This window comes from Solanum stenotomum, chromosome 9 (assembly GCF_019186545.1).
Source record: "Solanum stenotomum isolate F172 chromosome 9, ASM1918654v1, whole genome shotgun sequence".
Lineage (NCBI taxonomy): Eukaryota > Viridiplantae > Streptophyta > Magnoliopsida > Solanales > Solanaceae > Solanum > Solanum stenotomum.
In genome coordinates, this window is record NC_064290.1 from 9,648,074 (window position 1) to 9,671,083 (window position 23,010).

General features: G+C 28.9%; 1 protein-coding gene across 1 annotated transcript; it reads left to right on the top strand.

The window, feature by feature from the left end:
- Positions 1–14,722: 14,722 nt before the first annotated feature.
- On the top strand, positions 14,723–22,832 carry LOC125877212 (protein RGF1 INDUCIBLE TRANSCRIPTION FACTOR 1-like). Its single transcript, XM_049558555.1, has 4 exons — positions 14,723–14,764; positions 20,313–20,582; positions 21,563–21,715; positions 22,749–22,832. The coding sequence occupies exons 1-4, from the start codon at positions 14,723–14,725 to the stop codon at positions 22,830–22,832; spliced, it is 549 nt and encodes a 182-aa protein (XP_049414512.1).
- The last annotated feature ends 178 nt before the right edge of the window (positions 22,833–23,010 follow it).

A 23,010-nucleotide genomic window follows, 5' to 3' on the forward strand; every position in this document is an offset into this window, starting at 1 on the left:
TGTGAAAAATCTTTGTGCCCCAAGGCACAGTTTGTACTTTATATCTTACAATATTTTTGCAGAATAATTTGTTGTATCCCACATGTATATATATCTTAGTCTATAGACTAAGTCCATACCATCAATTTTCAAGTGAAATAAAATATACTTGAATTGTGTATTTTATGTGAACAATCATTTATCTGTCGACTTTATGTGACAGTTTTAAATTCAAGATTCTCATTACATTTATAATATTGATCACTTCATGGTATTAAAGATTTCGTTGACAGTTATTTGATATCAATTTCAATACAACATAAATTATATCAATAAATTTTGGTTAGGGATAATAAATTAATATCAATATTTGATCTCATTCAAAATATTTTCAAATAAAAGTAAATTTATGTCTTTCCAACAAAAATATATTATTTCATGAATAGAAATAACAGGATACATAAATGCACTAATTGCACTAAGACATGATACTTTAAAATCATTTTCATGAGATCAAAATTGATTTTTGTTTATGTTGAGAGATTTCACAAATATTGGGGGTACTATATATATATATATATATATATATATATTCAATGGAATCACTTAATCTTTTAAATTCTTCAAGAATTTTATATAATATTTATTGTCTAGTGAGATATTACAATCAATTCTATACGTATTCAAGTTATTTTAATGTATTGCCAGATTGAAATTAACTTCATTGCATTTAGTATAAGAGAATGCATCTATAACATAATGTCGATATTTTGTGAAAAATCTTTGTGCCCCAAGGCACAGTTTATACTTTATATCTTACAATATTTTTGGACAATAATTCGTTGTATCCCACACGTATATACCTTAGTCTATAGACTAAATTCATACCATAAATTTTCAAGTGAAATAAAATATACATGAATTTCGTATCTTATCTACAATCATTTATCTGTCGACTTTATTTGACAGTTTTAAATTCAAGATTCTTATTACATTTATAATATCAATCGCTTCATTTTATTAAAAATTCTACCGACAATTATTTGATATCAATTTCAATATAACATAAATCATAAATATCTCTTCATTTTTCATCATATTTAGGTACATGAACCTTTGGGAAGGTTTTATGAACTATTATGTCAAGGGTGCCCTTTTAAAGCACTTGCCTCATTATCAGGACCATCTTGATCATTTACTCATCTCCTTCCTCAGGAAATTTTATATTTGAAATTGATTTGATCTATCATGTTTCATGTGTTTCATAGACTCTATTCTTCAAGAATCTTTTATTAGAGCATTTCCGGTAATTCAAACATAGGGTCATAAATACATCTGATGATGGTTGCAACATTTTACAAACGATTATCTCTTAAACTTCAAGCTAAGTTCACACTTTATTCCACACATAATTTTCAACTTCTAATCATATCTCCCCTTAATGTTAGAAAAATCTAACATTTACCCCCAACTTCGTTTGGGGATCCATCTTTATGCACGGTGAAGCAATTAAATCAGATACTACACGAGAACCTTGTTAGTTTGATGTGTATATGTACTGCTACATGTTAAATGAACTTATTTCATACTAAATTTTATTTGAGAGTTTTGTTCTCATAAGCAATGATTTAATTATATAGGAGACATGCAATTTCTGCCAAACCAACTAGCATTATCAATAAAATTTTATAGTTTGAAACCGTGCTCTTAATTTAACAATTCGAGCAAACAACCTTGTAAAATCGAAATTGCATGTTGATAACAAACACACACATGTTCTCATCCCATAGATGCATATATTAAATCATATAATAATAAATGGTTCACATGACTGATAAATGGGTTCATATTTACTTTTTTATATGTTTCAAACAATGTTGGGGAATACAATTCCACTTTAGTTGGTACAATGATCATTTAATCATGAGAACAAGCAACTCAAGAGAATTGTTGAAGAATCTTTTATTTCTTCAACATTTAGCCACATGATTTCTTAATTTCTCTTGCATTACATTTGGATTGAAATGGCGAAACAATCATGCCAACTGATCCTTATTCTAATAAACTTCTAGTTTACTTTTGCATGTGATTCCATCATTATTCTCATATTTGTATACAATAAACCAGAGAAAAATATGAATGATCTTTTATGTAAATATTTATGATCCGCTTTGATTGTGGTAATTTAAAGATGTTAAATCTTGTCATAATTTGCAGTCTTAATATTATAATTTTTTCTTTTTTATTCCCCCGAAACTTAAAAAGTTTCTTTTGAGACTTATTATAACCCCAATATTATGAACAATTTCATTCTTCCGATAGTAATACAATAACTTTTTTGGAGCTTACAATTAATTTTTTGAACTATCACATAATCCATGATATCATCTATATGATGAAAATATCATTAAAGAAGAAAATTATTAATATTGCCATGGTTAAAATTTTACTTGTTTCTTGCTATCATTATATACTAAGAGTTCTAACTCGATATTTTATTCTTTTGATGTAGTGGAACTTGAATTCATTGTCTTGCCCCTCAACCAATGGCATAATATATAGCCCAAAATATACTAGGGCTCGGCCTCAAGCACTTTAAAAATATTACCAATATTTACAGTGGCCATGAATTTCTTAATTGTGATATATAATTTAAAGGAAATCATGATTACATTCTACTGATGAGAACATGTGCTAATCAAGAGAAAACATGGATATCAAAATCCTTTTTGTTGCAAGTAAAAAAAATGTGAAATTATGTTAGTTGTTGACAACCTATTCATTATTTGAGTATGTGCAAACTTTACAAATACCTAGTAGAAGATTTTCACCTCCCTTATATATGTCAACTAATTATACTGGAACACTCTCAGATAAATAATTATCAGTATATACATAAATATTTGCCTCTACAATGAATTAAATAAAATGTAAAACATAATCTACACTTCAAAAAACAAGACCATAAAGAATAATTTCAAACTATACACATGTCAACTATAAATTCTTTACATATTATTAACTTACTAAACTATCTTTACTTTTTAAATATAAAAATAATTAAGGTAAAAGTCCGTTCAAAGTAAAAGCACTTTCAAGACTCGTTTGATATTTAGACGGTAAGCAAATTGATGGTGCATAATAATCACAAGTAAAATATAAAATAGATTCCATTAGTAAAATATTTTTTACCTTCATTATATTTATCAATATCCTTCGATGGTAGGTCAATCGTATTGTTAACTTGATGTAAAACTAAAGCAATAAGACAAGAATATTAAAAATAAGAACAATAGAAATAGAGAGACAAGAGATAAGAGTTTTCTTATTCTTTCAATAAGTATCATCAAGTGTATACAATATAAATTCTTGCGTCTATGATCTATTTATAGTGTTACATATAGGTATACAAAAGGTCAGTCATAAATATGACATTAATCATGAAAATAATGAAAGAGATTATGGAGGCATAAGGTTACTAGAATAATAGTCATAAAAGCGGAGGTTATCTTCATAATGGATGAAGTAATGGAGATAATTAGTAGGCGTTTGGTCATGCGATTTTACGCTGATTCCATCTCATTGTTCCATATCATGAGATGTGATTCTATATTCTCCAAAAACCATGATATGGAATTATATGGGAATTCCATATCATGATTTGAGATATTTTAATACAAAAATTGATCCACGAGTTTATATTTTGTTAAAACAACCCACATTTATATCTACTAACCATTTATTTCATATGTAAATAAAATCTATAATCACATCATTACTTTTTAAAAATTTATTATTCGCACCGACATAGAATTTATTATTCTCACCAACATATAGTCACTTTAACTCACACCAACCGATTGTTGAGTTAGAAATTTATTTTATGGCCTTAATAAGTGCACATTTATATTTTATGTGTAAGTTATTAGTATTTTGTTACATATATCCTATCAACTTTGTTTAAAGAGATAATATTTATTTTATGACTTTGCATTGTCTTGGAAGCACTATTTGTATTACTCTTACAACATTATTTTTATGAAGTGCATTCTATAATGCTTCCAATTTACTTTATGTTCACTAAACTAATATTGATGTATCTTTTATTTGGTAGGATTGTGTTGGTGCGATTGATGGAACATATATAGAAGGGGAGCTTCCTAAAGCGGTGCAACAAGCATATCGTAATCGCAAAGGAAGAACATCACAAAATGTCTTACGTGCTTGTGATTTTGATATGCGATTTACCTTTGTTGCTTCTGGTTGGGAAGGTACTGTACATGATAGTAAAGTACTTGAGAATGCACTTGTTGAACCAACGCCACAATTTCCATTTCCGTCACATGGTAACTTTAAATTACATCCTTAGAATAATTATTATTTATTTACACAAAGCTATCTCATTTACATCACATATACTTTTAGTAATTCTTTATAAAATGTTTGTTGGTAGATAAATATTATGTTATCGATGCTGGTTTCCGTAACACAAAAGGATTTTTAACTCCATACAAAGGACTACGCTATCATTTGCAAGATTACAGAGAAAGTGAAAGAGAGTCTCAAAATGACAAAGAATTGTTTAATTATAGGCATTTATCTCTGCGCAATGTGATTGAACGGACTTTTGGAGCTTGGAAAAATAGATTTAGAATACTGAAACAAGGGATGAACCTTTATGATATTGATACACAAGTGAAAATTGTCATAGCTTGTGCAGTGTTACATAATTATTTGCGAGAATACCAAAGTACTGATGAAATGTTTATGCTCTATGAGCATGAAAATATAGTTGTGGATGATATTGACCAACAAATGGCGCAAAGTAACAATGTTGGTTCATCTTCTCGGTCACATGATAGAAAAATGCAAGTTCAACGTGAGGAAGTTGTCTGTACTATGTGGGAGGATTATAATAAAGACTAATACACTACAATTTATGTTAATTTTTTTTTATTTAATTAAAGTTAGATGAAACAATTACTTAAGTGGAGAGCAAATAGCTTTGTAATTATTTATTATGCGATTTTATAAATTTTTGTTTATTTGATAAGATTGAATAAACAATTGGGGATATTTTAATAGTTTTACAACGTATTGGATTTTTATGTTTATGAGAAAATATACAACAAAAAAATTTCATATCGCATGTCCAAACAAAACTTCAATTTCATCTCATGATTCAATATCATGATACCATATCATGATTCCATATCATGATACCATATCGCATGGCCAAACGGGCCCTTAATTAGTGAGAGTAAAATTCTTGGAATAGTGGACATTTACACTATAATATTTTATAATACTTCCCTTGAATATCCGTATATAGATAATGTGTCTTGTCAAAATCTTAGTGGGAAAATTCTCGTGAAAAATTCTTAGTGAAGAAAAAAAGAATATACATATCTTTAATATGCATTATTTGTTGCCTCATTAAAAACGTTATCTGGCCAATAAAATAAACTATTTGCTCAACTCTGCTTTTTATTCTAAGACTAGTATAATTATTAGTGAATATTTAATTAACATAATTGTATACTAAGGGGCCTATAAATTGGACCCTTCTCAAAGAAAAATAAAATCACCACACAACACTTTTCTTCTGTTCATCAATTAGCAATTAATCCAAATCCATAATAGCTGCCAAAAATTCAGAGATGAAGTTTGCTATCTTCTTCGTTGTTCTCTTGACGACCATTTTAGGTTCATAACACTTCTCTTAATTTTTTCATTATTTCTTGGAATTCATATGCATGTGTTTGGTATCATGGTATATACAAGGAGGAAAATATTTTTTTTAATTACTGATTTCCTAATGTTTGGTAGGTAAGTGAAAAAAAAATAAATAAAATAATAATAAAAAAATAAAAAAAAAATATATATATATTATCTAGAAAAATACTATGGAGTTGGATGTGGCGGGGAGTGGGGGTGGTAGGGGAGGGGATGTGAAAGAGATAATGAACTTGCAATGTCATTATGTAACTTGTGTTTTTAATTTTGATTAAAGAAGTCATTTTCCTCATTTTGTATAAACTTGTTTTCCAAGAGATATATACACCCTCCGTTTTATATTACTTTATGCCTATTTACTTGGCCCACCCCTTAAGAATGATTCAATTAGAGATGTATTTTACTAAATTAACCTATTAATGATGCTTTGAAGCTCTAAATTTGGCTATTACTACTTTATGTTGTAATTTAATGAGAAACCTTTAATAATGACTATAGTTTGAACTTAATTAGCGATCTATATCTATAGTTTGCTTATTAATGATTCATAGCTACACCCTACATGTTTGGAGAGGAGAGAGGCGAACGATACTAAGAGAGGAAGGAGAGAGGTGATGAGGTAGATCTGAAATAAAGAAGAGAGGTGAGAGAGAGATAAAAGTAACAGTGCCGTATTTGTTCAAGGGGTAATTATCCCCGATANATAAAAGAATAACACTTTAATTGAATTATTATAAATTTGAAATTAGATTAAATCTATCTATTTACAGATGGTATGAAAGACAAAATCTGTCACATAAGCACCTTAAACTTAAAAATTAAAATTAATTAAAATTTTAAAGAACAGATAAGTTAACACTTTAATTGAATTATTATAAATTTAAAATTAGATTAAATCTATTTATTTATATATAGTATGAAAGACAAACTCTGTCACATAAATTAAGTTTTTTTATTTAAAATTATAAGTTGTAAAGAATATAACCAATTTAAAATTTTGTAAAGTTTTAACATTCAGTTATTAATTTTTTTTTAAAATCTTATAAACAAAACTTAAATGACGTTTGTGATTCCTTGTTTTGGGGAAATTTATCATATTTTTAATTTTAACTATTTTTAACTATATATATCTAAAAGTGCCCACGTATAAACAAGTTTGTAAAATTTAATATATAAAAAAAATTAATTGGTATTTTAAAATTGGGAAAAGGGACGGATTTACCCCCGAACTTTAATAAATGGTACGTATATGCCCTCCGTTATACTTTGCGTCCACATAAGCCCCTGCCGTCCAATTATAGGTACACATATACCCCTCTCACTAACGGACCCCTAATTTCTTACACGTGTCTTAATCTTATTGAACTATCCGTTTGACCCTTTTTTTTAACCCATAACCCAACTATCCGCCCCATAACCCAATACTCACCCAATTTCCTCTAAAAAGATCCTAATTAAAACACCCAAATTGACACACCAAAATCCGTCCCTCTTCCCAAGACTATTGTACGCATGCTTGTGAAGGAAAAGCTTTCTCAGCTATCTACCGATACTGATATCTCACTTCTTCGTGACTTGCTCCTTGCTTTCTCTGAAAGTGCTCGACTTTTCATCCATTACCTCTCTGCAACGTAAGGTTTAATGGGTTTTGCAGATTAGTTTCAATTATTTCTTATTTTTGATAAATTTCAATTAATTCCTGGAAAATGATGAAAAGGGTTGGAGATTATGGGTGCTGTTTTGAATTTTCTGATCTGGAATTCAAATGGGTTTTGTTAAATTTTTGTTCTTTTACTGATTATTTATGGATTCAGCCTTAAAAAATTTATACGCGGGGACCTTCGACTAGGAAAAAGGGACGGATTTTGATGTGTTAATTTGGGTGTTTTAATTAGGATCTTTTTAGAGGAAATTGGGTGGGTATTGGGTTATGGGGCGGATAGTTGGGTTATGGGTTAAAAAAAAAGGGTCAAACGGATAGTTCAATAAGATTAAGACATGTGTAAGAAATTAGGGGTCCGTTAGTGAGAGGGATATATGTGTACCTATAATTGGACGGCACGGGCTTATATAGACGCAAAGTATAACGGAGGGCATATACATACCATTTATTAAAGTTCGGGGGTAAATCCGTCCCTTTTCCCTTGTATTTTTATATACATTTTAGAGTTATGTTGTATCCTTGCATACACATAGATTTGACAGCATGTTTTTAAACAGTTTGTTTCTTTATAGTGCACTTGTTTTAAATTGCTTTATATTGAAATGAGTTCAGTCATATTTAGTTGAGTATTCAGAGTTGAGTATCCAGAGTCGAATATCATATCTTTGAGTCGAATATCATATTCTTGAGTTGAGTATCTAATCTCGGAGTTGTGTATCTTATCCTTGAATACTTCTGAGTTAAGTAAGTTTGAGTAGTTTTGAGTACCCTTGAGTATTCCTTGAGTTGAGTAAGTTTGAGAAGAGGTAAGTATGTTTCATTTCTATCAAATTTCAAGCTTATGTTTATGTTTTAGAATTCCTCTTACATGCTCGTATATTCCACGTACTGAGCCATTTGGCCTGCATTTTCTCATGATGCAGACACATGTAATCAGGATCATCAACAGGAGCTTCGTTGATACATCCGAGAGTTCAAGTTAGCTATGGTGAGCCTCCTTGCTTTCAGAGGATTTCATTTACCTTTCAGTTATATCAGTTGTTAGGATGCTGTGGGTCTTGTCCCGACTTTCATCTTTATCAATTAGAGGCTTCATAGATAGTCAGTATAGTTGAGAAGTCTATATCATTTATTTTATTAAATGTTTTAAAGACTAAAGTTGTCTTTTTATGGCGAGTTGTATATATTTTATTATACAAAGTTTTCTTTGGACTTAAAGTTTGTATTTAAGTTTTATGAACTTTGATTTCAGTTTTTAAGCTTTTTATGCTTGAATCAGTTTTTCGCTTGTAGTCAGTCAGCATGAGGGTTCGCTTGGGGACCAGCAATGGTCTTCGAGTGCCGGCCACGTCCAGGGTGTAGGCTCGGGTCGTGACATTATATGATTTTAAAATATTTTAATTGCTAATTATTGTGATTTATAGCATCTTTTATGAAACTTTTAATAATATATAATTTGTTCAAATTCATATGACAATGATAAGATTTCAAGAGTCAACGCAATAAAAATTTAAATTTTTAAAAAAGTTGTACCTCTAATATATTTTGTAGCTAAAATATACTCTCTCTGTCCACTTGTATTTGTCAAGTTGCGCTTTTTGAAAGTCCATTTGACTAATTTTGAAAGTTAAATCAGATTGTATTAATTCGATATTTAAAAAAAATATATATGCAAAATCTATACAAAAAGTACTATAAATTGTAATTTTTTGCCTATGAATATGATGAAAAAACACATTGTAAACTATTAGTTAAAATTCTTATAGTTTGACTCTAAAAAGGAAATCATAACAATTAAAAGTGCATAGAGAGAGTAATAAATAGGTAATTAAATTTCAAAAAGTTTAAAATAAAAGGTTGGAAAAAAGAATTAGATAGACAACATATATTGAAAATTGAAAACATATAAATAATAAATGGGCCCAAATAAGGTCAAACTTTTTTGGCTAATAAAGTAGTAGTAGGTAATTAATGGTGTTAAATTGTCCAATAATATAAATTTTAAAGGTACAACCATAAAAGAAGAATGTACAACACTCTGAAGCACATATCATCCAACACTTGTTATGTGCTAAGTAGTAGATATTCTCACTTATTATAAATATATATATATATATATATATAAAATAAGTCACAATGCAAAGATTTTTATAGTATTTAGTTACATTGTAACTATCTTGTTAGCTTTCAACCAAAATGAGTACTTCTTTTAAATAATAAATATGTCATTGTATGAGCTATTTATTACTCATTCCTTTTGAATTTTTTAATCTTATTTTGATCTGACACATACTTTACGAAAGTAAATTAGATTTTGAGAAAAAACATTAAGTGATACTTGAAGTTGTCCCAGATTTTCAAAAAGATACCTTAACTTTGCGGGCGTCCTATTACCCCACAAAACATTCAAAATCATAATAAATACACATTTTTTACACAATATTTCCACTTTGGACAAAAATATCCTTCGAATGTGCAATTTCTTAAAAACAAAAAGTCGGATCCATTATTGATGTATTGAATGATACTTTGGTAATTTCCTATGATGAATTCGTTTTGTTTGTTTCTTTTAAATTTATTTTACTATACTAAATAATTGTATAAAATATTATGAATCAAGATAATTAATTACTTAAATATTTAAAAGATATAAAAATATATAAAAGATTTGATTGACTCTTCAAATTTTACCGGTAACACATAAATTGGGACAAGTGAAATAATATATATTATTTGAAAATTTCTTAGAAAGTACTATAAATTACAGTAATTAACAACTAGAAATATTTCAAAGACAAAAAAAATTGGTTGAATCTCAAATTTTTTTTAGTACTACATAAAATGAGAAAGAACAAATGACCTCTATTATTTAAAAATGGCGTAAAAGTATTACAAATCATACAATAAGAATTAACAATTAAAAATTTTAAAAGACTATAATGCTTTATACTTATTTTATTTTCACTTTGGACAAAAATATCCTCCCAATATGCATATTTTTTTAAACAAAAAGTGGGACCCATTATTGATGTATTCAAGGATGCTTTGGTAATTTTCCTATGATAAATTTGTTTTGTTTGTTGTTTAATTTTTTAAAAATAATTGTATAAAATATTATAAATCACAATAATTATTTACTTAAATATTCAAAAGATATAAAAATATGTAAAAGATCTAATTAACTCTTCAAATTTTATCGGTGACACATAAATTGGACAAATGAAATAATATATATTATTTGAAAATTACTTAGAAAATACAATAATTTACAGTAATTAACAATAGAATATTTTAAAGACAAAAAAATTGATTGAATCTCAAAATTTTATTAGTACCACATAAATTGAGAAAGAAGAAATAACCTTTATTATTTCAAAATTGTGTAAAAGATATTACAAATCCTACAACAATAATTAGCAATTTAGAATGTTAAAAGACATAAAAATTTTTTTACCATAGTTAACAATAATTAAAATTTTTAACTATTTTGAATTAATATTAAAGTTTGATTAACTCTTTAATTTTGTCTTTATCACATAAATTGAAACAAAAAATGATACATATTGGGCCCGTGCTAGCACGGGCTCCAATGTCTAGTGTATATATATATATATATATATATATATATATATGAATTCGCTAGACTCTAAATCATGAACCAATTAACGTTTGAAGTAGGTGACGCTGTCAAAAACATTTTAGTGATGCGTTATAGAACGGATCAAGACAATCTAACCCAAATTTTATCAAATCTAATTAGTCTATTTATTTTTAAAAATATTTTAGTACCTAATAAAATTAGGTAGGGCTAGGTTCGTTTGGCCGAGCTGGCCTAATCCGTGATTTAATAATAACAGTTGAGCTAAGATTTTTGAAGCCCATTTTAAGAAAGGGCTTTTTAGTCTGGCCTACATAAGTCTGCTAATTTGGGCTTGAGCAGTATGGGTAGGCCGACCTAGTTGCCAAATAAAAAATAAATAAAAATACAAATAAAATGAAGTATTAAAAACAACAAGAGTCCAAACTCAAAATCTATTTAAAGTTTTAAATATTAAAATTTAAATACAAATAATGTTTATCAAATTAAGTTAATATTTCTACTTAGCTATTTATACTTTTACTTGAAATCAAACTTGATAAATATTTATAAAGATCGATAATTTTATTTGTGGATTTGATTAACAAGTAGTAACACTAACACCGTGTAATATTATCTTGTTGTTATATAAGATAATATTTTTAAATTATATTGATTTAAAAAATTATAAAAAACATACTTTTAAAAAAGTGGGTTGGCTTGACACATCCAGCTACCCATGTACTTGTGGGTTAGGCTAGCCATTTTCTGGCCCACAAAAAGAATGGGCTAGCCCGACCTAACCCATCAAATTTCAAAGCCTATATAGATCAGCCCGGATGAGATGAGTAAGCCCCTATTGACACCTCTATTACTCGATAACAAAATCTCAACAAAGATGTTATGTAAAGATGCTTAAGAATGAAAAAAGATTTCTAATACATAGTGGACTTTCAATATCCCAACTTTGTGTCAACCATGCTTAGTTTGTTGATCGTTAACTTGTGCTATTATGTATTTAAGATTTAAACTTTATATGTTTAAACTAATTAAAAGTGAAATGTAAAAGAAACATGAATTAGTGACTTGAAGACTCCCAATTGAATTCAATCATTTAAGAGGTTATAGTAGGTAGAGAATCGTGTTTTAACTATGATGAAATTATTAGAGCTATTTAGAAAATTTAAATGACCCTTATTATACTACAATCAAACAATGCCAAAATCTTGAAAGCTTGAAGCTTTTAATAAAAAATTACAACAATAAATTCAACATAAGCATAAAGGAAAGTTGAGGGATGAATTTAGCATAAAATATTGAAAAAATAATAAAGAAAACTTACCACTTAAAGCTTTGTTGAACGCGAGGGATATTTTCAAGAGTTCTAACTTCTAATGGAAGGAGGGAGTAGAAATAGACTTACCCATTCTGGGATTTTTCGTGTCTTCGTCCTTGTCTTAATTTTTGCGATGTTTTCGACCCTCATATCTGCACATAGTCACTTTGAACACTGTTAATGGTGGATTGCTTCCCATCTAGCACCTTAGTTAAGATTCTTGCATGACATATTTTTATATTTTTTTTGCTAAAAATTAATAAAAATAAGAAAAACAACTAAAACTAAAAGGATTTTTTTTCGGTTTCTCTTGAATAGCGCTTGATTTAATGTTGGGCATACAAAGTTGGCTAATTATGATTATGTGTGACTACATATTGATTGCAGAATTTTGTGATGATTCTGTTTGGTAACTTATATGTCTAGTGATTGTGTTGGGAATGAGGTTATCTATTTCACTGATGTTGTGGAGTTAATCGATTATGTGTTAATGTACTTGTTTACTTGTTTAACAGGCTTTATAGGTATTTCTAACTAAGTGGAAGGAGGGCTTTGGGCAAAGAACAACTATCAAGTACTTTACTTCAGTCCCAATACTGGAGTTGGTCTATAATGCCTATCAATATATAACACTTCTGCTGATATTACTTCTATATTTTTTTTAAATGTAGACTGTAATCCAAAGTCTTTTTTGTAAAGTTATCGATAAATAAAATTGAAGGCTCATTAATCTTTTGAGGTTTTATTCATAGTTTTTGTCCTCTTACAAAGTATAAAGTTTAATAATTTCAAATATTAATACAAAGTTACAACATAGTAAGAAAAAAATATTAGTTCAATCCGTTACACCTGACTAACCCCTTACGAGGCCGGGGTTGGGTCAGATAGTATTTTCTCCCAAAACCCTAGCCCTTAAATCAGACCGAAGGGCAACCCAATTTGGCCTAGAATCGGGACCATTAAGGCTGACCTTAAATGGATGAATTCAGATCGAACCGACCCAATAGTTAGGCTTAGCTAACATTGTTTCTCTTTTCTTTAATCATCCATAAAGCCTACTAATTCATATTTGCCTAAACTTACTAGGAGTGATTAAAACATTTGCTTTCAAAATGCTCTTCATATTAAGATTTTGATTAAAAAAAGTTTCAGATGAGAACTGAGTTAATCCTTGCACTAATACGTAGCTCGAACGGCACCAAGGGTTACAATTTAGTAGGAAAGGGTGCATAATCTTCCACCAAATGAGGCATAAATCTACTCATTTTGACTTTCTTTTTTATATCTTCACAACACATTTTATCTCTCAACACTTTATTTATATGTATTTTATTATTAAAGGAAGATCCTAGTCCCAAGCCAAGAAAAGATTGGCTTCTTATCCTTTTTGTCCTCTTAAACTTTAAGTTTTTTCAATTTGGTTTCTAATTTCTTCTAAAAATATTTGAGATCTATATTTTGGTATAAGTCCGCCAAAACATCTTTAACGTGATATATATATATATTTGTCAATGATGACAAAAATGTACATGAAATTTTCAAATAACTTGCGTGATTAAGTGTATTTCTATATTTTATATGTAATTTGTTTTTTGCTAATTTACATTGTACGATAACAAGTTTCAACCTAAATAATTATCCGTGGATCCAATGACCATTAATCACACACTTAAATTATGAGATCCGTCTCAAGACAATATTGTTGAATCATTAGCAAGCTTGACATATAAAGAGAGAATCAATGATTTACCTCTTCCTTTTATTTTCTTTCCTTTTTAGTAAAAATAAAAATTAAAACACACAATTAATAATTTGCCTTGATTTCAATTTCACTAAATCTAATTACCTCATACATGGATAAATCATAAATGTGTGCAAATGCCTTACTTGGAGAAACTTTAAAGTGAGAAAGCTTGACTTCACCTATAGGATTGTTTAGGAGAAAAACTTAAAATGGAGGACTAAAATAGAAAAGGGAAAAATTTCATAGAGTTACAAAATCTTTCCATGTTCACACTATTTGACAAGCAAAATGAAATGACAATATTGTCCATTACATACATATAATTTGACCTCAAAATTCTATGTTCTACCTACTCAAAAATCTGTCTTGGATTCATCGCTTCTCATCGTAAGGGTAACCCTGGAAGAAATGTTCCACACTTTATCATCGAACATAGCTCCGTTGTCTCTTGAAATATAACGGACAGTTAGAAAACTAGGGGTTCATTTGTCCTTATGTTCTTCTAAACAAAAAAATATTTGACTAAAACAATTGTCTTTATTACTTCAATTGTTGTCTTGCCAATTTAGTACACGTCAAGGGAACATACACTAGCAATAAAATCCTACAAATAGTTCTATGTGGCTTCTTCAAATACCATTTTCAGAAAATTGAAACACTCTAGAGAGGAAAAAATTGGGGAAAAAAATGAATAGCTCCGATTCATTACCTTTTGAAACAAATGAGCAGGTACATACATTATACATGTGTAGCATTATTGATTTTCAATTATATATAATTTTTGTTAGCTTTAATATTCAAGATGTAGGTATCTTATATAATTGGAATTTTGATTTATTCAAAATTGATTGTTTATTTCTATGTTTTGTGTGAGATTTAATTCTTACCATTTTATTCATTCATTTCCATTTCAAAAAGGAAATAGAGAATTATCTTTTCCCTTTGATTGTTGATGAATTTTCATGTGACTGACCAGTATTTTCAAAAACGTTTTTGGGGCGAGTTCTAGGGCGAGTTTCGGGGGGGTGGGGGGGGGGGGGGAAGGGGGCGTACCAAAAATGCTCCGGGCATAAATTAAAGACACTGATTCATAAGATGTAAGTTCTAAAACTTGATCAGGCATAAGCCTCGAGCATAAAAATGCAAGTCCTGGGCATATTTTTAATTAATTTTTTGAACTTTTTTTGCTTTAAATTATATTTTTTATTATTGGTGTAATGATTTCTCAAATAGTAATTATAATACTTTTTTTCTTCATTATTGATTATTAATACTTATCTGAAACAAAAATCATAATATAGTTTCTATAATAGTTATTTATAAAAATTTATTTGTAAAATCATTGAAAGGTTTACTTTTGCGTATTTTATTAGTAATAAAACTATAAAATTGAATATACATGAGATTATGCCCAGTAGATCTATGGGCTTACGTCCCATGTCTCGGGGCTTAAGCCTCGCCCTGTACTGTATAAAACGCCTCGCCTTATGCCCCCGCCTTTTAAAACACTGGGACTGACTATATGTGTGATAGCCTCTTAAGTGATTTGTATAAAATGTAACGATTGTTGAAGAAATTGAATTTGAATCTACTTTGTAAAGTTGTGTTATGACTTATTATTATAAAAATTAATTAATGAAATATATTGGGACTTAATTAATTACATCATCTTGTTTTTAACAATTTCTCTTTGTGGACATCTAGAAATGATAACATATTAGGAAGTTTTCCAGACTTGATTTTACGAGAGAATCACTGTTTTCTAATATCATGACTTTTAATCAGTGAACAATTTCGACTAATTAGAGGGTATAATTGAGTTATTTAACAGTTAAATATTTCAATCTTGATAACTCTTTCATGTAATATGTAATATATATATATATATATATATATATATATATATATCCTTACAAAAATAAAAGATTTTTTTAACGATTGTATACCACATGTCTTGCAGTCTTTTATTCATAAAATAAAATATTTTTTTTGGTAGGATGAATATACTTAAGAGGGGCTAGATCTTATGTTACATAAACCTAATGAGGTAGCAAACCTCCACTAATTATTAGCAAGTATGAATAATATGAGAGTTAAAGAGTACTAGATATACTATGATCACATTACACTTTATGATGATATGCTTAAGTAATGCAAAATTATAAAAACAAAAAAGAAAATTGAGTCATCAACTCCAAACTTTCTTTTTAAAATATATGAACTAATAAATATAGATCATAACAATTCTTGAAATGCTATTCACTAATGATGTCATACCGTTAATTTTGGAAAAAAAAAAAGAAATGACAAGTTTCAGGCAAGTAATGTGTAAAAGGATCGGATGTCTCATTTCTTGCCATATAATGAGAGGGAGAGGAGTCGTCTTGTGCTTTAACGGCTTGTCTGTATCATAAAATCAAATATGTACTGGTTTTGTAATTTTAACTATATTCTATTTTGACGTACATATTTTTTTCCTCTAATGGAGTCTAGAATATGCAAACTTTCAACAGTTTTGTATTCTAGTTCATGTTCATTCTACTTTTTTTCACGTTAGAAAGCGAGTATTTTCCCGACATAGAATAAAATAACCATTTTACCCTAAATCATCTTGTAAAACCCTACTTTTTNGGGGGGGGGGGGGGGGGGGGGAGTACCAAAATTGCTTCGGGCATAAATTAAAGACGCAGATTCATAAGACGTAAGTTCTAAAACTTGATCAGGCGTAAGCCTCGAGCATAAAAACGTAAGTCCTGGGCATATTTTTAATTAATTTTTTGAACTTTTTTTGCTTAAAATCATATTTTTTATTATTGGTGTAATGATTTCTCAAATAGTAATTATAATACTTTTTTTCTTCATTATTGATTATTAATACTTATCTGAAACAAAAATCATAATATAATTTCTATAATAGTTATTTATAAAAAATTATTTGTAAAATCATTGAAAGGTTTACTTTTGCGTATTTTATTAGTAATAAAACTATAAAATTGAATATACATGAGATTATGCCCAGTAGATCTATGGGCTTACGTCCCATGTCTCGGGGCTTATACCTTGCCCTGTACTGTATAAAACGTCTCGTCTCACGCCCCCACCTTTTAAAACACTGGGACTGACTATATGTGTGATAGCCTCTTAAGTGATTTGTATAAAATTTAACGATTGTTGAAGAAATTGAATTTGAATTTACTTTGTAAAGTTGTGTTATGACTTATTATTATAAAAATTAATTAATGAAATATATTGGGACTTAATTAATTACATCATCTTGTTTTAAACAATTTCTCTTTGTGGACATCTAGAAATGATAACATATTAGGAAGTTTTCCAGACTTGATTTTACGAGAGAATTACTGTTTTCTAATATCATGACTTTTAATCAGTGAACAATTTCGACTAGTTAGAGGGTATAATTGAGTTATTTAACAGTTAAATATTTCAATCTTGATAACTCTTTCATGTTATATATATATCCTTACAAAAATAAAAGATTTTTTTAACGATTGTACACCACATGTCTTGCAGTCTTTTATTCATAAAATAAAATATATTTTTTTGGTAGGATGAATATACTTAAGAGGGGCTAGATCTTACTTTACATATCCTAATGAGGTAGCAAACCTCCACTAATTATTAGCAAGTATGAATAATATGAGAGTTAAAGAGTACTAGATATACTATGATCACATTACACTTTATGATGATATGCTTAAGTAATGCAAAATTATTAAAACAATAAAGAAAATTGAGTCATCAACTCAAAAATATATGAACTAATAAATATAGATCATAACAATTCTTGAAATGTTATTCACTAATGATGTCATACCGTTAATTTTGGAAAAAAAAAAAAAAAGAAATGACAAGTTTCAGGCAAGTAATGTGTAAAAGGATTGGATGTCTCATTTTCTTGTCATATAATGAGAGGGAGGGGAGTCGTCTTGTGCTTTAACGGCTTGTCTGTATCGTAAAATCAAATGTGTACTGGTTTTGTAATTTTAACTATATTCTATTTTGACGTACATATTTTTTTCGTCTAATGGAGTCTAGAATATGCAAACTTTCAACAGTTTTGTATTCTAGTTCATGTTCATTCTACTTTTTTTCACGTTAGAAAGCGAGTATTTTCACGACATAGAATAAAATTACCATTTTACCCTAAATCATCCTGTAAAACCCTACTTTTTGTGTCTTTGTTGAGTTCTTTCTTTCAACTCGGTTCATGGACTTGATGTGAACTTCTCTCTTAATTCAAACTATGTATTGAGCCACTAGTTATACTTCAACAACACTCCTAACCATGTCAAACAAACTTACTATTTGCTACAAACCAACTTCCAAGTATGTTAGAGACTATCTTTTTGCTTCAAACCCTCCTTTCAATCAATAAGGTATCATCTTCTTGACAAGTCAATATAAAAAAATGAAGTATAATAAAATTTTGATTCACATGTAAACTCTAGACTCTATTACATATCTATAGTGGGATGTAAGAGAAAATACTAGTTCTATGTCAGTTATGTGCGGATATTTGACTCATAATTGATGAATTCATTGGTTTAATTACTATTGAATGCATGTCAATTGAACCCTTCAATAAGTGTATTTAAATTGACTCAATAATAGATTTATTGTGGTCAAGGGTACTCCTCTATCTTAGTATTTTGGGTTGGAAAAATTTACTACGATGAAGAAATTCAAAATATTGTTTCCTAATATTTTGATTGGCGAATTTATTATCCTTGTTTGTAAATTACCCCTATTCCTATTAGGAAAGTGAGGCAAAAAGGGCTTGATGAACTGTCCAAATTCTCTGATATCAAATTAAAATTGATAAATGTTTATTTGAGTCTCATAGTCATTCCTTTATTGAATAGTTTCATATGCTTGACTAAATAAAAAGAATCAAGCTCACACATTATAAAAAGTTTATTGAGTTTCATAGTCATTCATTTATTCAACCAATATCACCTCTTTCAGATTTTGTGAGGTGATTGACCCTAGCTCTACACAACTTTCCTTCCTTCTATTATTGGTGTGGATCATCAAGCGGTGTGATCAGATGGATGAAATTCCTTCCTTCGTAACCAATGTCTCATTAGAACCTTGTAAATGGAGAAACCATTTTAAGGACTATTCTCCCCTTTAATGGAATCTATGTGATCCAAATCTAGATTAGTGTGTTCTAAATGTATCAGATGTCTCTCTTAAAAGAAAAATTGTCACAAAAGCCCATCGTAGGTGATGTGAGTTCTCTATGTGATGGAAAGATAAGGGATGAGGGTTAAGCAAATGCCATGAGTACCAGGATCGTTTGGTGTGCTAAACAAGATGAAATATCCCACAATTAAGTTTGAGATTAAATTTATATGTATTGTGTTGACAATATAGATCTAACTCCACACTGAAACCTAAATATTCCACCTTCCTATCAAATTTGGAATTATTTTATCCCACTTCCATATAGGATAAGTTAGTTCAAGAATTATAATTTAAATTATATTCTCGAGATAATATAATCTGCATATCAAACAACCCCTTAAGTCACAGACAACATATCAAGGAGAAATTAAACAAAAAAAATATACATGATTTGTTTCATGTTTTTTTGTTCATTTCTAATTATTGAGATGGATATTTTCATTGACTCAATTTTTTTCTGGAAATGTTTCTCTTTTGTGTTCCACTAAAAGTTTCTCATCATTTAATATTTATCCTAAAAAAAACCTCACGAAAGAGTCAAGAAAATCTTAACATACATTTCTGATTATTATATATAAAATGTATGTAGATGTTCTTAGAACTTAGTCAACTACAAAGAAGTGAAGTATTAGTTTCTCCTAAAAATTAATCTTTCAACTAGCTAAGTTCCATTGTTAACAAGAAGCAATGAAACTTAATTGATTGGATTTGATTCATTCCTAAACAAGCCTTAATAGAACTTTAAATCTTTAAATTTCATTAACATTGATCAAACAATTGTTGGATGAGACACTTAATAGATAATTAGTTTGATAAGTATTTTGCTTTCTTTATAACTTTTTTGATGTATGTATATTTGATGACAATATCGTTTCAAGTAAATTTACTGTTCAAATAATGAGAAAGCCTTATTGAATAGATAATTAGGTTGATAAGTGTTTTTTATTTTCCTGTAATATGTATATTTGATGATAATATTACTTCAGGTGAGTAATTTTGAAAAGTGAGAATTTTTTTTTTTTGCAATTCAATTAGATCAATGAAATATCATAATGCATTATATTTGTAGGGAGAATTGGAACGTCCTAGCAGGAATATGCCAGCATGGATAGGGCCATTTTTGAAGAAGACATTTTTTGGGACATGTTTGGTACATGATGAACTTCAAAAGAATGAGCTGAACAAGTATTGTATCACATGTGATTCAGATTTATGCAGGAATTGCATTGCTACAAACAAACACAATGAGCATGACCTACTAAAGATTTATCGACATGTTTACAAAGATGTTGTTCCTCTCGACGAGATGGAGAAATATATTGACTGCACCAAAATTCAGGTAAATTTTAATTGATATAGGTAGTTACATCTAGAAATGATGAAAAGAGATCATATTGATTACGAATTGATGCTCTGGACATTAATTTATTTGAACATGTTAGTGAGAATTAAATATTAGTTAATGAAATGTTAGTCATTTGTTTATACTATATTATTTTGGATGTTATTATAAAAATATTATATATTAATATAACAATTGATGAGATTTTTAATTCAAAGTTGTAAAATATTTATGATAAAAAGTAGATAGTTTTTTGTATATACATATTTAAAATTTGTACTTTTTATTATAATCTTCTGTTATAAATGACAATAAATTCATAAAATCAGTATTAATTTTTTGGGGTCTCTACCCTAAAAACAAGCATTTTACTAGTCTCACCCTCACCTCATCTCTGTTTGGACCCACTAATTAAGTCATTTTGTGGGTAAAAATTTACAAGTCTACCCATTTGTTTGAAGTTGATCCTGAACAAAATGACTGAAGTTCAATCTTTTTCTTTTGTTAAAACTTAAGAAACATATGGTTGATTTTGTTATGTTTGCCTAAATTCATTCACTGATGCACGTACATTAAAGTTTAGCTATTTTTGTTTGGACTTCATATAAAAAATATCTGAACTTTAATCATATATAACTTCAGATATTTTCATTTGAAGTTAAGCTTGACAAAGCCTAACTTCTAAGTTGTCTATAGTGGATAGATCTGTGCACACTGTTTTCTACCGGTTGCACAATGATTGATTATTTCACTCATTTATATACCCTTACAAGTAGTAACAATTTGCAATTCTTGTTGTTTTTACATAATTAGTATCTGTATGTTAGTTTGGAAATAATTTCTATACCTCCACAAGATAGTAGTAAAGTATGCGTACACTATACCCTTTCCATACCTCACCTGATGAGATTTCACTGAATATGTTATTATGGTGTCTATGTGTTAGTGATGAGATATATATAATTTGCTATGTGCAGCCATACAAATGCAACAAGAAATGGGTAATTGCTTTGAATCCGCTGCCACATTGTGGATCTGGCTCTCTAATTGTTGGAGACCCTACTTGTTACACTTGTAAAAGGAGATTGAATGACCCTGAACAGTTTCGCTTCTGTTGCATTGCTTGCGAGGTACATAACATTCCCTCCATTTCAAACTAAGTGGTTGTTTCGCGATGATTTTTATTTTATTTTTAAATATTTTTTTGAAATTTGAATTTTGGAAATTATGCTCAATCGGGCACATAGTTTAAGAAATAAAGAGAGACTTGAGTCGAGGGTCTTTTGAAAACAATCTCTCTACTTTCATAAGGTAATGGCAAGGTTTGGGTACATTCTACCCTCCAGACCTCACTTGTTGGATTTTACTAGGTATGTTGTTGTTGTTGTATAATCCTAAATAGTATGTTGAAATTGAAAAAAAGGTACTCCCTCCATCTCAATTTATGTGATATTGTTTGACTTTACATGGATTTTAAGAAAGAAAGACTTGATATTTATGGTCCAAAATAAATCATAGATGTTTGTGTTGTTAAAAATCTCTCATTAAAGGTAAAATGAGTATTTTAAAGCTAAATTGTTAGTAAATGTATCATTAATTTTGGAACTGAAAAAAACGAAAGTGTGTCATATAAATTGTAATAGAGAGTATTAAATGTTATGAATCAACCCCAGTCCGACATGGATTTTGATGTCACGGAATTAGTTATTGTGTCAAGAAGAAGTAATAAAACCAAAAGACCTTCACAGAGGTTGATTTGAGATCCAGACTCAATTAGCAACTAGTTTAAAAGGAAGAGAAGTTGGAAAGATAGGTTAGGCTTATTGTTGTGTGAAAAGTCTGGTTCTCCTCATCTCCCCTCTGAAGTGTCTGTATTTTCTCATCTCCCTTCTTCCACCAAACAATCCCTAGTCTTACTTTCGATATTTATATATGTTTGGGGTTTTGCCGTTTCAATTGTTATGTTTATTTTTGGATATCGTAATTGAACTTTAGTCTTATTAATATAATTGAGAAGTGGTTATTGTTGTATTGGATTTGAGTTATTTACCCTAAATATAGCGGGAAAACACTTATATTGGAACAACAGGAGTATTATATGTTTACAATGTCAATACATATAAATATTTTTGCAAATAACATATGGTATGATGGAATTTGTAGGTGGAAGCCAAATGGAGAAAGATTGTTGAGATGAAGAAGAAGCGCAAGAGGAAGGGAATTCCTCGCAGAGCTCCTTTGAAATAAACATGCTTTGCTTTAATTTCATCATTTTGAAGTACTTTGCTTGAAGAATTTTTAACTTTGTGACTTATTCTGCTACTTGAAAAACTTATGTGCTTTCAACTCTTTTTATTTTTAATTAAGACTTTTGGAACCTAATTTTCTTGCATGCATTGTCATTGTGTGGTTAAAAATCTATGTG